The 14,877-nt window shown below is 44.5% G+C and overlaps 1 protein-coding gene across 4 annotated transcripts; it reads left to right on the plus strand.

Moving 5' to 3' along the window:
• Window positions 1–121: 121 nt before the first annotated feature.
• Window positions 122–14,817, plus strand: spata13 (spermatogenesis associated 13). Of its 4 annotated transcripts, none has more exons than XM_069151707.1 (13): window positions 122–629; window positions 5,783–7,309; window positions 8,992–9,450; window positions 9,976–10,120; window positions 10,340–10,470; window positions 10,758–10,937; window positions 11,591–11,770; window positions 12,049–12,228; window positions 12,362–12,594; window positions 13,123–13,252; window positions 13,395–13,770; window positions 13,925–13,999; window positions 14,110–14,817. In XM_069151707.1, exons 1-13 carry the CDS (start codon window positions 621–623, stop codon window positions 14,289–14,291), a joined length of 3,807 nt encoding a protein of 1,268 aa, XP_069007808.1. In that variant the 5' UTR covers window positions 122–620; the 3' UTR covers window positions 14,292–14,817. The 4 variants fall into 4 exon arrangements, with proteins under 4 accessions (XP_069007808.1, XP_069007810.1, XP_069007806.1 ...); XM_069151705.1 differs by lacking the exon at window positions 122–629 and adding an exon at window positions 2,993–3,231; XM_069151706.1 differs by lacking the exon at window positions 122–629 and adding an exon at window positions 3,234–3,315.
• Window positions 14,818–14,877: the final 60 nt, after the last annotated feature.

Below are 14,877 nucleotides of genomic sequence, written 5' to 3' on the forward strand. Positions count from 1 at the left end.
GACTCCCATACTGAATTATGATTGGCTGTCAGGCGAACGGTCACGCTGCGGTCAACCAGTAACCTCAATGGTAACCTCTCAAAGCCCCGCCCCCCTTTGCAAACGTCGCAACAAGTGCATCGATGATGCTCCAAGAAAGACTTGTTTTAACTGGAAACACCAGCGAAGATCTCAAGACCCACGTCGCATGATTCAATACTCATCTCGTACGTACTTGACTAACCGACGGGGTTGTTGGTTGTTGTTGTTTTTTTTTTTTTGGGGCGGTCGTTAACGCAAAAGTAGAAAATCGCAGAGCTTGCGCAATTTAGAAGAAGTTTATCAACGAGCCCGTGGAGCTAGCTCGAGTTGCTAAGCCCAAGAAGTCAGCCAGCCAGCCATTTGTCTGTCATGATGCTGCGGGGTGACTAGTCAGCGCAGGCGGCGCACTTGTCGTGCTTTTTTTCTTTTTTTTGTGTGTGTGTGTGTGTGTGCCCGACATGTTTTTTGCGAGAGGACAGCGAGTGCGAAGCAGCGGAGAAACTCGGTCTGATTCACGATGGATAAATACCAAAAACCAGCTGCTCCGTTGATGTGAGACAACAACAAAAAAACCGGCCAGGAGGACAACATCAGCGACTATGAGCAGGGTGAGGACGTTTTTTGGAGCTTCATTTAACACCTCTGTGTGTGTTATTTAAGTGATGAAATGATGCTTTTACATTATTTACATTAGTATTGCATCGCGGTCCTGTGTTGTTGGTTGAAATGGGACCGGGGGGGGGGGGGTTATTGTAGTGCATTGCAGCCGTGGTTGTTATAGTGATGTGGGAGACGCCAGACTGTGCAGGGAGCTGGTGAAGGAGGGGTTGAGGGCCAGTAACTACAAAGAGCATTATGGTCAAAGAAAAGTTAATTAATGCAGAAATAAATAGGCAGTTTGGCCCAGAGTTGTTTCTGAGCTCAGAAACCCACTCGTTATAATCCCCTTTCATAGTTCCTTGTTTTCAGATCTGTCTTATCAGTGCTGAGCTGCACTTCGTGTAGGAGTTTGCTCTCAATATGATTAACTTCTTTTCATGGCTCCTCAGATGGACTTTTACGCTAAAGGTAACATCTATCGGTCATGCAGTGATTAACACTCCTCTGCAGGTCAGAGTCCTCTGATTTATTGTATCAAAACTCCAACAGGACTAAATTACCACATTGTTTGATTACATTGTAGTTGGACACTAGGCTACTTTCTCTTTCAGGCACAGTAGTAATTCAGTATCATGTGACGCCAGGAGTTTGTCTTCGTGTTATTGAACTTGCTCTACAGTACTTTTCCCCCTTGAGAAGATTTCTGTTTTTTGACTGCTGATGGAGGAGCCTTCTTGTTGTTGTTGTGGTACTGCTGTCATGTAACACAATGTTGGCTATTGAGGCCCGGTTGCTTTTTGTCCTCACTAAGCCTTGTACACTGTGGTATTATATTTCTGGTTGTCTGTCTCTACGACAGTCCTCAGCTCAGATCATGTGAGTAAGTGGCTGCCTGTGTGTGAGTGGTGACACTCCCTGGCCTCTACCTGTACTTCCCACGCTCTATAGTAAGGGGCGTGGTGTCACCGTCTCCCTTGCTCCTTCTTTCTGACAGATCAAAAATGAGGAACGAGGTCATAGACATATATGAGACTCCAATCAGGAATCAGAGCTTGTGTGCTCACCTGGTCCCGACAGGACACCATGTCTATTTCAAAATCCTGCCAGATTAGGTTTTTTTAAACGGTATGAAAATAGTACAAATGTGGTTTTAAAATGGCAAAAAAATGTGAGACGCTGTGGCTTTAATCGCTCAATTTCCTTTTTAAATTGGAGTGCACAGTGGCGTAGTTTCCCCTCGCGATCGAGTCCTGGTGGGCCGTTTACACGCTTTGAGTGTCACTCACTCAGTGCTGAATATTCGAGTGATCACTGTGATTAGTCTATCATGTGTAGATGAAACCAGTCTTAAACACGGACTGGTAAAGCTCCACTAATCAGATTATTAGTGGAATGGAAGAGCAACAGGCTATACACACCACCACCACCTCCACACACTGTTCCCGCACATAGTCGATTTACTTCAGAGTTTACTTGCTAACACTTTTCATCTCTGCGTACAGAGACAGGCTGTGAGGTTAGAAACAGGCATCAAGACAGCAAAAATGTAAATATATAAATACTGAATACTGTCAAGTGTTGTTTACTCTTGTGAGAGACACAGAAATTTTAAATGATACAGTTCGAAGACAAAATACAGCAAACTTTTCCTCTTTTACCCAACATATGTTCAGCTTAAGTTTCACTAAACCCTCGTTACACCACTGATTTAGCTGATCAGCCAACCTGTTTTTTAAAACGCGGTGCGGTGTTGTGTTAAGACATCCCAGAAAGGACTGTCCTCCTTGCAGCTTTCAATCGTTGTGAAAAATAAAACACCTGTAAAGTGACAGCTTACAAAGGAATGGTAGTGTCGCTCCAGGGTGGTTGTGTCTGTCTCAGAGTTAAGCTGGAGAATGAAAATGTAAAAGTCAAACTATCCCTTGATGCTGTCTGTCTGGTAGTTTTTAAATTTAGGTCTCAGTTGATTTTGTCTAAATTACTTTTATCTTATCCTCAGGCAGGACATACCTCAGCAGAGGTGCAAAAGGTCACTTGTCACTATACATTCATGACTCCTTGCATAACTGCCTGCCCGGGTTTTCTAGCCAAACAGGAATAGAGTCAAACATTTAAATGCTTTACTCCTGCTCTGTGCACACACACGCATGAGATGCACTGGCACACATGCACATGGACGCCGGCTGGCTCTGCACTATATGTAAGGATGCTATTTTTGCACATGTTTTTGGAGAGCACTTTTGCTTTTGGCAGATGTATACATGTTTATGTGTCTGGATGCGTGTTCATCCTTGTCTCTGGGAGTCTAATCCAAAGTACTGGCTCCAGCTGGTGTGTGTGTGTGTGTGTGTGTGTGTGTGTGTGTGTGTGAGAGAGTGTGTGAGAGTTTGTGAGAGAGAGAGAGAGAGAGAGTGTGTGAGAGTTTGTGAGAGAGAGAGTGTGTGTGTGAGAGAGTGTGTGAGAGTTTGTGAGAGAGAGAGAGTGTATGTGTGTGTGTGCTGGGGAGGTATACTCCTCCCTGAGCTCTTAATTAACTCTGGACCGGGGCCCCAGTGTGCCGCTCTCATCCACAGATTAGCAATAGGAAGGCGGAGACAAGCAGTGATCCTGGTAGGAAAGCAGAGCAAATTTTATACAGGAAAGTTTAACATCGTAAAAGCGATGTACATTCACAGGCGTGACACTAACATATGCGTAAGTACTATTGGTCTGGTTGTTGCAATGTGCACAGCTGTAGCGGAATATTTTATTGACAGTCCATTATTTGTAATTTTACTTTTGAGATAGTTGGAAAAAAAATTAAGGATGTTTTGCATGTCTGTTCCTTTTCATTGACCATGTTCCTATGTGACTATGTGTGTGTGTATGTTATATTCTGTGAATTTTGCTTTAAGTAAACAGTAGTACATTTTATGCACAGTTAATGATTAGTTTAACATCACAGCTAATGTTGTCATTGAGATTGATGCATTCAGTTTGGATTAAAAATACAAAATCATAAAAGTATCACCAGTTTTGAAAGGCTGTAGTTAAAAGTGACAGAATCAAACATGCTGTGGAATTACTGGAATGTGAAAGCATATTTCACGTTCACTGTTGACTTTTAAAGTCTGTGTTGTCATCTTGTGAAACGGTGGCCACCTGTGTCAGCTTGTTTCTGACTAACAGTGCTGCCAAGTCTCGGTATTCGCCAACTGTCACAGGCCAGTTGGCGCTTACTGCAGGGAGAAGGCATGAAGGTACTGAAAGATAGGACAGCTGGTAGAAAGTCTGATAGTATGGTGTGAGTGTTCAAAACAAAAATAAACTACAGACGTCCTTTCCCTATCTCCCATCTTTCTTCTCGGAAAGTAGATGGGATAATTGATCCTGGTTATTTTTCCCAGTTGATCCCCAACGTGATTCCTCCGTGGCCGAGGAGGACAAAGTACAAGAAGACAATTCAGCATAGCTTTGAAAGCAGCACATTGTTCGGGAGGGGTGTTTACTGTCTGTCAGCAGTGGTGCTTGGCAGCGGTGGCTCTGTTTACATAAGTGTTCAGCGTGATGGAGCAGGCTGGTGAAGTGACAGCAGATTCCACAGAGAGATCGGCTACGAAAGCTCATCTGCTGCTGAACATGTTCCAGGATCCCTGCGACTCCCTGCATGTGCACGCAGTCAGAACTGGAGGCGATGCTTCCTTCAGTCCGTAAAAAGACTGTCGTCAGTCAGTGGTAGGGCTGAGTGACGCTGACAAAATCACAATATCTTTTTTTAGTTCAATACCTAAATAATATTGCTAATATTGTTAAGATAGTTTATCTGCAACAGATGTAAAACGGTCAAAAAATAAAGGCCAATTGCAAATATCAACAACTTTAACTCCTGTGAAGCCATACCTGGATGTTGTTATACGAATAGATAAGGAAGGACAATTCATTATCTGCACAATCATATAAAGGAGGAGCATTAATTGTGAAATTGTGAATTACTTAAAATTCGACCTATATCTGCTTGCAACTACATAGTATTTTTGATAAACAACTTGTGCTTCCATTCTGCTGATATTGGGGATGCGGGTGTTAAAGTGTTACTGTGAATCTAATGATAATCCAGAAAAATTATTTAATGGTAATTTAACATTTGTCTTGTTTTACACCGTGACATGAATATCATAACTGTGTGTTATGCTAGTTCCTTATAGCAGAGACAGGAGGATTGGGTCATATTTAGACAACTATTCTGGAAAAGACCTCCGAGTGGAACTGTTCTTGCTTCTCTTGATCCACGGGCCTTACGTAGTGAAATGTATATGGAAGCCGGCATGTTAATACAGCAAAGGTTGCTATAGAGACATTATTACTTTGTATGTCTGAAACGTGTGGGAAAATAGAAATAAAAAGAAAGTGGATAAATTAAAAGAAAATGGGGGAAAAAAAGTATTTGTTTTAAACAAAAAAAAAAAATCAATCAGTTGCCAACTATAGAGGAACTATGCTGCGTAATGAGTTAGTACTGTCACTGATTTGAAGATCACCTAACCCTCTCTTCCCTCCCCATCACGTCATCTTCGACATAATAATGGAGAAAACTGGGCAATTTATTGCATTAATCACAATGGATTAGCAAGTTTCATTGCTTAGTCACGCTCACAAAGCCCCACTTCAAAGCCTTAGCTGCATTAGCCACTGCCCTCAATCACACACACACACACACACACACACACACACACACACACACACACACACACACACACATACACACACACACGCATAGAGCTGAACATAGCTCCACCATCACCCCGACCTGGGCCTCAGCTCTCCTTGGACATTGAAATACAGCACCAAGGACAAATACATGTAGTGTTCTCAGTAAAATGTCTCACTCCTCTGGACCCTGTGTTCACTGCGGGATATATGTCTTTATGTTTTTCTGTGGTTCCCTGTGTCTTCCCTCCGTTCTTCAGTTTTTGCACACAAACTCGGAGGACACTGTACTGTCAACACACCATAGTTCATTTTCACGCTCCCATCCAATTAAGCATACTTAATGCCTTTTTCATACTAATGTTCTGCTCAGCAATTACTTTTTAGTCTTCATGGCAACCTATGAATAGGACCATTCCATTTTCTACAATGCAACATGCAAAAGGCCTGTAACTAAGATCTGTTTGTTTCGCAGGCAGAACAAACGGACAGGATCTTGTCCACAAGCGAAGACCCTCTGCCGTGCCTCCACAGCTCAAAAGTTGACCCACTGATCCGGAGCAGGCCCCTCAGTGACATCTATCCATTCCAGAGCCATGCTGACAGAAGTTCAGTCCCATATCTGCTGTCTGGATGTGGTGCCCAGATCCAGCCGATGAGCGCTGGTCCTCACTCGGATGAGAGCAGACTGAATGGCATCAACTCCTCCGCCTGGTCCAACCCTGTCATTGGTCAACCTGAAGTAAAACCTTACTCCTCAAGAATTATGAAGCTTTTTTCGAACTCAAGGAAGGGCCCCCTCCCCGCCCACAGTACAGCCGCCAACAGTTCAACCTCGGCACACGGCACCGACGGCAACAGCAGCCCCCAGTCATGGTCAGGACTTTCAGGGTTGGGTGTCGTGGACTCTTTCAAGAAGCTACGGTCATCTGTGCTTCAGGGTATTCAGAGTAGAGGGGCAGCAATGCATGATGGAGACCATGTCCCTTTATCTAATCAGGAAATGGATAACGGCACTGTTGTGAACAATACTGACCCTGGTCTTGCTGATAGAGAAAATTATTTAAAGGTTGCAGAAGGACATAGTGTGTCTAATGGAAATTTTACAGGCCAAAATTCGACTGTGATGTGCCAGTATGGCTCAGATATTGAGGACTACGATGATGAGGAAAATGATGGAGACAGTCTCACTCGCAACTCACGATTCTCCAGGAGTATCAGGAGAGCATATGGAGCAGGACGAATCTCTTTATTTGACACGGGGAAGGGGAGGCCAGTAGGAAGAAACGCAAACGCAGCAGCAGATACCGCACAGAAACCACATCCGACATGTCAGGTCAATGTCGAAACGGAGAACACAAATGTGAAGGTGCTGAGCCGACTGAGCAAAAGTGCAGAGAATCTTCATGTATTTAAGGCACCTTTTAGACGTAAAACCCCATCCCCAGGTCCTTCTTCCCCACTGGAAGACTCCCAGAGTACTAGTACATCAAACTGGACACCAAACATCCAAAGGACTGCCAGCGCCTCCTCAGTGGACCTCAGGGGCCGCAGGAAGAGCCTGGTGAAGACCAAGGGGCCGATGCTGAAGCTAGTTGGCAGCATGACTGACCTAACAGTCCGACGCAGGCAAAGTCCCTCTCCCAGTCCCACCTCTCCATCTCCCATTTCACCCTTGACCCGTCTCCATGACGACTACTCGCGCCGTGTGCCCTGCCTGCAAAGCAATGAGCGACAGCGCCGGCCGTCCATGGTCACGGCCCAGGTCGAACACAGTCTTCTTGTTCGTCACCAGCCTGAATACGACGTCAGCCCCTTTTCCCTGGAGCCCCCAGAGACAACAGAGCAGATTCCACATGGTGTCTGTGCTCCGCATGAGTCGCTGGCTGCAGCCACAATAACTCGTAATCCAGAAATGGTAGAATGTGATTCATCCCCACTCAGCCAAAGAGAGCTTTCACAACACCAAGAACAGACGGAGGGCAACTCGCTACCAAACGAGGTGAGGCTACAAGTCGGCAAATCATGTGCATAAAGATGAGTCTGATGTGCAAACCTTTCAATTTCTTGGATATTTATCTTTTCAGCTATTTTCCATACACCACCAAACAACAATGCCATCAAGGTTGGATGATCTTTATGAAGCTGGCCTGCTTGATTACACAGCTTTTCACTTGGATATTGATAAATGTACTACCATTAAAAGACAACAAAGCTGCAACAGATGTCACACTATCACACCATTAGCGCCCTTTATCAATGCACATAGAGGCATGGGATCAGAAATCATTAGGATGCCTGCTAAGTTTCTAAAAGGAAGGAAGCTCTGACAGACTGAGAAAAGATTGAGTCTCTTATCATGCGGCTCGGCGTGATCCATAATGGATGTCAGTCCTTCAGTTGAGTGGTATTGACCCTTGTCTTAGGAAGTGAAATATCACCCCTCTGAGTTTGAAGTGATCTTTGAATCTGGCGTGATTCTAACCTACTGAGATAAGTGCTTGTGTTGATGTGATTCTTGTCAGTACGGTGCACGTATGCTAAAAATCTGCACTGTATGTGGTCCAAAGTCCATTTGAGTGTAAAATATGTATAAAGGCATATTCAGACCTTTTGAGTCATTCTCCTGTCAGTTGTTATTGATTTCTGACTTCTGCTGTGGCAGAGTCACATGCTGAAGCCAGCTGTTTAGTGCTACCCTGCAGACTGAAGGAGCAGAGGGAGTTAATGATTAGGCTTTGTTTATGATTAGTGGCCCTTGCGCAAAACCGCTCTGGAGTCCTGTTGCTGTGGGAGGGCATGAGGCTCTGACTGAGTACAGCCCTCACTTCTCCCCCTTCCTTCTACAGCCTATTGGATCAAAGTCCAGCACCATGAACACTGGGCCCAGGACAGCTAATGGCACCACCAAGTAGACGGGGCGATTAACAAGTAATTTTAGTCAAATGTGTTTCGGTCTCAGAGTTGGATTTTCTCTTTAAAGATGAACAGGGAAGACAGATTTGTTTGTTTTAAAAATCAAGAGGCTTTTACTGGCCTCAAAAACATTTAGGGACTTGGCCTTGGGACTGAAGGCCCGTCTGTGTTTGTGTGCGTTTCAAGATGGTACTAGTCCACTGCGTTCCTTTCCAGTGTATATGCCGGGGTCCGGACTCAGATCGAGACAAGCAAGAGGTGAGGTTTGGATTCGCTGTCTGACTAAAAGACGTAGAGCAGTCATTTTTAAGTGAGAAACCATTAGCCAATATTTGACTGCACATTATACCTGCTGACATACATACAGCGCGATAACATTTAATTGTGGAATATTTGTGCAATTTCTGTTGCAGTTTTTTGTTTGAGCTTGGTAAGCAGTGTGGGTGATTGTTTTCAGGATGTGGAGCCAGTCGCTGTGTGAACGAGAATGCTTTCACATGATTAGGAAGTTTCTCCGACAATCCGGATAAAGTTCTTGGAAATAGTTTTGCACTTGTTTCTGGAGTTCTGCTTGAGATTCACCCAAGACTGTTGTTTCTTAACTTTTCTGAGTTGCAGCACCATTTTGCTCTGTTTCTTGATTAACAGAAGCTCCTGCTAGCAGACATTAATTCTGTTCTACATCTCTGTACTTTGCAGGTTACTGATCAGGGGAAAGTCAATATCATTGCCCTTGTTCAGTTCTGAACGTTTTCCTTTGTTTCCCAGGTGTCACCAGACCGAGTACAAGAAGCACTTCTCCAAACAGAGGAAGCCTCTTCAACAACCAACAGCACGCCTCCTGTCTCCCCAACATGCCTCTCGTCATCACCCACATCGCCCACATCACCCGCCGATGCAGCCTCGGTTTCCTCAGAAACATCCGTCAAGCCCAGACGAAGGAGCGGGCGCCCGAGACCTCGGCCCACCTCTGACTACGGGCAGCTGATTTCCAGGAAGCAGTCCATCCCAGAGGAAGCGTCAGAGCTGCATACAGAAGAAAGGACGGCAAATGCACTGTGGCATGAAGACTGCAGTGGTAATGAAGTGGGTGGGAACGGAGAAGACCCTGAAAACTGCGACCTGAACGGGGACATTGAGGCCAGGAGACAGCGGCCCATCTCAGTGATAGGAGCTGTGGATGTTTTCCCTCCCGATGCGGAGTTGAAGGAGGACTGCCTTCCTTCTGTAAGCTTTTACCCACTAAATGTATCGTCTCCAAACATTTAAGTGTTGTGTTGGCTGCAGGAGTTTAAAATATATAGGATGGTCCTTACATTTTCCAGCCATAAAGAAAAGCAGTAAATGAACAAATCTACATTATTAATTTCCTGGTTAAATGTGGTGTATTGGGACTCAAAACACATCTCTATTTAACTGCGTGTTAAAAAAAAAAAAAAAATCCTGTATAGCTATGTAAAATAAGCTTTTAAATCTTCCATCCTCAGCAAAGTCAGTTTATAGATAAGAATTTGTTTTTATGTCTCCACTAAATATTTTTTTCTTGCAGCAAAAAGAAAATTAAAGAAACATTAGAACTTACAGAAACTGCAAAATGCAAAGCAGATCCTAATTGTATCAACGAATGTCGATTGTCAAGAGGTCCGAGGGTCTTTTTGTGTCTGCGTGACACTGATTCATTTGATAAGTGATGAAAGCCAGAGAAAGTAAGCTCATCATGATTTGTTTTTTTTCCTCTGGTCCTCTCTGTAGCCTTTGTCGCGACCACCAATCCCCTCCCACCAGGTGCCCCCCTACAGAGGAGTGTCTGCCAGGTTTCGTCCCTCCACCTTTTCCCAGAGCACCCCCATCGGACTGGATCGCGTAGGGAGGCGCAAACTGCACAGAGTGCTCAGCGGTGAGAACCGAGGTTGTTTGTGTGTGACAGGAGATCACAAATTTGAGTCTGTGGGAAAGCTGGAGTGGAGGAATGTCAATAAGCGTGTTGGAGGAAAATGTTGATACGGAGCCAGGTGTGGCTGTGCCTGCATCTGCGGCTTGTTTTCCACATTATTTATGTCTTTTCAGAGAGTTTCCAGCGCCATACAGTTTCATAATCTCTGCACACATGTTGCAGATGGTGTGTCTGAGTGCTCAGCAACCCTTGATGACAGCGTGAGTGAGGAGGAGGAGGAGGGAAGCTTTGATGAGCTCCCTGATGTCACGCCATACCTCCAGCCAGGGGTGGAGCTCTCTCTGCTCGTTGAGGTGAGCCTGAGGAGGGACCACGGTCACATTGCAACGCCTGCTGACATCTCCAAAAATGTGAATCCAATCTACGATGCAACGTTTCTGTTGCGATTCGCCTGCCTCATGAACAGCCGTGTCAAAATATTTTTGTGCGTGTGCATTTCCAAGATGTTTGGCTGCAGTTCTGCATAAACCACTGCAGTGTCCCCAAGTTTAGACATAATCTTACATGTTAGACATGGGCTTAGCCTCCATGTAATTGTATCTTCATCTTATCTGTGTGTGTGTGTGTGTGTGCTGCTCAGTGGATAAGCTGCGGCCACACGGTGTTTGCTGAATCTCTCTGGGACCATGTGACCATGGAGGAGCAGGAGCTAGCCTTCAAGGCTGGAGATGTTATCCGTGTCCTGGACGCCTCCCATAATGACTGGTGGTGGGGCAGAGGGGCTGACAGGGAGGCCTGGTTCCCCTCCAGCTTTGTGAGAGTAAGTGGACTTCCTGACCTGTGTGTCCGATGCATGTTTGCTCTCCAGCAGCACAAGAAAAACTTGTAAACTAGCTTCGCTCCGAACAAACCTCAGCAGCCCTCTGAATGGTGGGTGGGATGGGTTCAATGCTCAGAGGTCCAACAGGTTTCTGTAGTGACTTGAACTGATTGACAGATGAGTCTTAATTAGGCAAGCCGTGGTAACCATGGTGAAGTCATTTGATTGGCAGATGGGCGTCTGCTGTGTAATCACTCCTAGCTGAATCAATGTTGTCGAACAGGAGCTGGTTAAACTTGCGTGCCTTGTTGCCATAGTGATGTAGAGATCATCTTACAAGAACTACTTAAACACAAAAAACTTGTTTTTCTTTTGTTGTGCAAGTAGTTCTTGTTATTTCTTCTGTAATTATATTGTTTTCTTTGAATCTGCTGACCATTTGCTTTGAATTTTTTGTTGTTGTTGTTTTAATCGCAAAAACGTAAAGAACCATATTTGTGTGATAATTTTGTATGTAAAATAAAAGATGATTGGTTGAAATATGTTTTGTAAAACTAATCTCGAGTTAAAGTTGGTTACTTACAAAACAGACTTATTTATGATCTGAATGCTGCTCAGGAGGTCCCGCTGTGTTTGCCGTGGATCTGTTTCAGGTACGTGTGAACCAGGAGGACTCCAGTGCTGAAAGTGTGGAGAGTGTAGCGGACCAGGAAGATCCAGCTCCCAGGGACACACACAGCAGCCAGCACAGGGAGCAGATGAGAACCAATGTGATTCAGGAAATCATGAACACCGAACGTATCTACATCAAACACCTGAAAGACATCTGTGAGGTATGGACTTCAGTCGGATTAAGCCATTTCAGTCTGGAGCTGCGGCTCATTTGAGATATTTATTTGATCTACAGAGGAGTGATCTCTGAAGCAGAACTACATTCTAATAAATGTCAAATATTTGTAGTATCCTTGTTTTCCAAAAGTGACATAAGATGAAATAGTCATGTTATCTTGTGATGTTTAACTCCACCCTCCAGCACCACCTGTCGGCCAGTAGTGGGACTGTTTCCCTGTCCTCTGTCAGTGTCAATATCCTGGTTTTGTGTACGTTTCAGGGTTACATCCGTCAGTGCCGGAAACACCCAGACATGTTCACGGAGCTACAGCTGAAAACCATCTTCAGCAACATTGAAGACATCTACAGGTTTCAGAGGCAGTTCCTCAGAGACCTGGAGAAGAAGTACAACAAAGACCAACCACATCTCAGTGAAATAGGCTCCTGCTTTCTCCTGCAGGTAGTGGCCACGCATATCATCCTCCACAGTTCACTCAATCCCTGCGTGACTCGTGTATTTACCAGAATTATTGTCACTGACTGAGTAGCTTTGAATGAATGTTCCTTTTTTTTTTTTTTTTTTTCCTCCAAAGGGCGAGGGTTTCTCTATCTACTCTGAGTACTGTAACACTCACCCAGCAGCCTGTGCTGAGCTGCACCGCCTCATGAAGTCTGGGAGATATAAACATTTCTTTGAGTCTTGCCGGCTCCTCCAACAGATGATTGACATTTCTATTGCTGGTTTCTTACTCACACCGGTCCAGAAGATCTGCAAATACCCCCTGCAACTGGGGGAGCTGCTCAAGTACACCCCCAAAGACCACAGGTACTCCTTGGAAAATTCAGAACTATTTTGATCAGTCATCTACTACCTGCATTAGTTTACGTTTTGAGCATCTTTATATCTGTTTGTACACCTTATTTCATCCTCCCCATGTATAACATAGTATAAACTGTCTGGGTCATAAGCAAGTTTCTTCAGTGTTGACTCTACAACAAATACATCTTTTGCCACACTGCATACTGAAGATACACTGAAGCCGTGCAGCTGTGAAGCATTATTTTGCACATAATAATGAAAGCTATGAGCACACGGCTGCAATACTTCAGCTGCTACGAATCATTTCATTTACCCTCAATGGTCTTTTCATTCATTATCACTTATGAAGTTACAGGGATATGAATAATGTTTAGAACCATTTCTCCTTGATTAGAAAAATTGTGTCTGTCACAGTGGTTAGATGACTTATTTCCATAATTGAGATGGAAGCCATGTGCTACTGTAAATGAAAATATTCATCAATTTTATGTCTGTGGGCCCTGCGCTCACTGCTGCATCTCTGATTTAATGCAGTGACTACAGCGGAGTGAGTAAGGCATACGAGGCCATGAAGAATGTGGCCAGTCTGATAAATGAGAGTAAGAGACGTCTGGAGAGCATCGACACCATCGCTCACTGGCAGGTCTCCATTTTGCACTGGGAGGTGAGGAGGACTACTAATCTGTCCATTAATTTTAATTCTGCTTGTTCATTTTAGGTATATTTTGCCACCCGCACATAAGAACAGATGTGGATGTCCGTTGTATGTATCTTCTGACTGTGTCTTCGTAAACATGTTGTTGCAGGGGCCTGATGTGTTGGAGCGAAGCTCGGAGCTGATCCACTCCGGAGAGCTGACTCGTATTGTCCGCCAAGGCAAAATGCAACAGCGTGGCTTCTTCCTGTTTGACCACCAGCTGGTCTATTGCAAAAAAGACGTCCTCCGCAGAGACCTACTCCACTACCGTGGACGGCTGAATATGGACCAGACCGAGGTGCTGGACGTGGCCGACGGGCGGGACCCAGACCTGGGCCTCACCCTGAGGAATGCACTGCGCCTGCGCCACGCCTCCACTCTGGAGTTTGTGTGTGTGCTGTGCTGCAGGAAGGCCCAGGACAAGCAGAGGTGGTTGCAAGCTTTTGCCAAGGAGAGGCACAGAGTCAAGGAGGACCAGGAGATGGGTGAGTCGGCCTGAATTCCTTTCACTCTGAATACAAACAGCTACTGTGGACAGATGTCAAATAAAAGATGAACAGGGTAAAAACATTGTTGTAGAAAAGTGGGTGGAAGAAAATACTTTGAGCTGAAGGTGTATCTGTGCGTGTCTCTTGGCAGGAATGGATATCAGTGAAGAGCAAAGAAAACAGGCCATTGTTAATGCCAGAAGAGCCAAACATGGGAAGATCAAAAGTAAGGATTTTGTTAAAATGGTGTTAAGCTGCACTTAATTTTTGTTTTAATTTACTCACTTGTGTTTTTGATTTTTTTTTTTGTTTGTTTGTTTTGCTTTCACCTTTTAGCCATTGGTTACTCTGGTTCTGTCCCACCACACCACCAAAACCTTCACCCACTGCACCAGCGTCACATCACCATTCCAACCAGTGTGCCACAGCAGCAGGTCTTTTCACTGGCCGAACCCCCAAAACGAAAGCCTTATCACCTGTTGTACAACATCACCCGCAACGCCTTCTTCAGGAAATGAGGCTCCGCTTCCTCATTCTTTGTTTTGTTTTTTGTTTTTCTCTCTCTGCATGTTCAGAGCATACCTAAACCGTCCTGAAGTCTCAAAGAACACTTTATTTTTTTTGCCTGTGTTTTCTTTCCTGTGAATGTACCATCGAGTTTTGTTTTTGTGCCTCATGTATCGTTCATAATGTGTGTTTTTGTTGCATGTTGAAACTCAGTGCCTACAACTTGGAGAGGGCACGACAAAAGTGTTAAAATACTGTCCACATGTTAAAGATGCTGCTCGCTCAAAAAAACGCCCATTCTTTTGTCATATTAACTCCACTTGAAGGATTTAAAAAAAAAAAAAAAAAATGTAATTATGACAACGATGTATATTCCACTTTTACATTGACAAACATGGTTTTAGTTTATTTCACCAAGGCTGGACCCTTTTTTGCTGCCAGTCTTGCAACTCTGAGCACACAACAGCCAGAGGATGAATAATGTACACGTTCAACCTCCCCTGTTAACACTGTAAATAAAACTCTTGTACAAATACACCTCGAATGTTGTCGCTTTAAGATAAGTTTGTTTGCTTATGCAGCGGCATCTTGTTTGTT

Source organism: Embiotoca jacksoni, unplaced genomic scaffold (assembly GCF_022577435.1).
Source record: "Embiotoca jacksoni isolate LCO1_2020_lvr unplaced genomic scaffold, fEmbJac1.0.p SCAF_17, whole genome shotgun sequence".
NCBI classification, from domain to species: Eukaryota; Metazoa; Chordata; class Actinopteri; family Embiotocidae; genus Embiotoca; species Embiotoca jacksoni.

Bases quoted from the DNA above. Each gene is read 5' to 3' on its own strand.
- spata13 (XM_069151706.1), top strand. From the start codon at position 3,283: ATGTACATTCACAGGCGTGACACTAACATATGC. The intron at 3,316-5,782 runs GTAAGTACTATT...TTTGTTTCGCAG, and splicing joins GGCGTGACACTAACATATGC to GCAGAACAAACGGACAGGAT. The intron at 11,771-12,048 runs GTATGGACTTCA...TGTACGTTTCAG, and splicing joins ACCTGAAAGACATCTGTGAG to GGTTACATCCGTCAGTGCCG.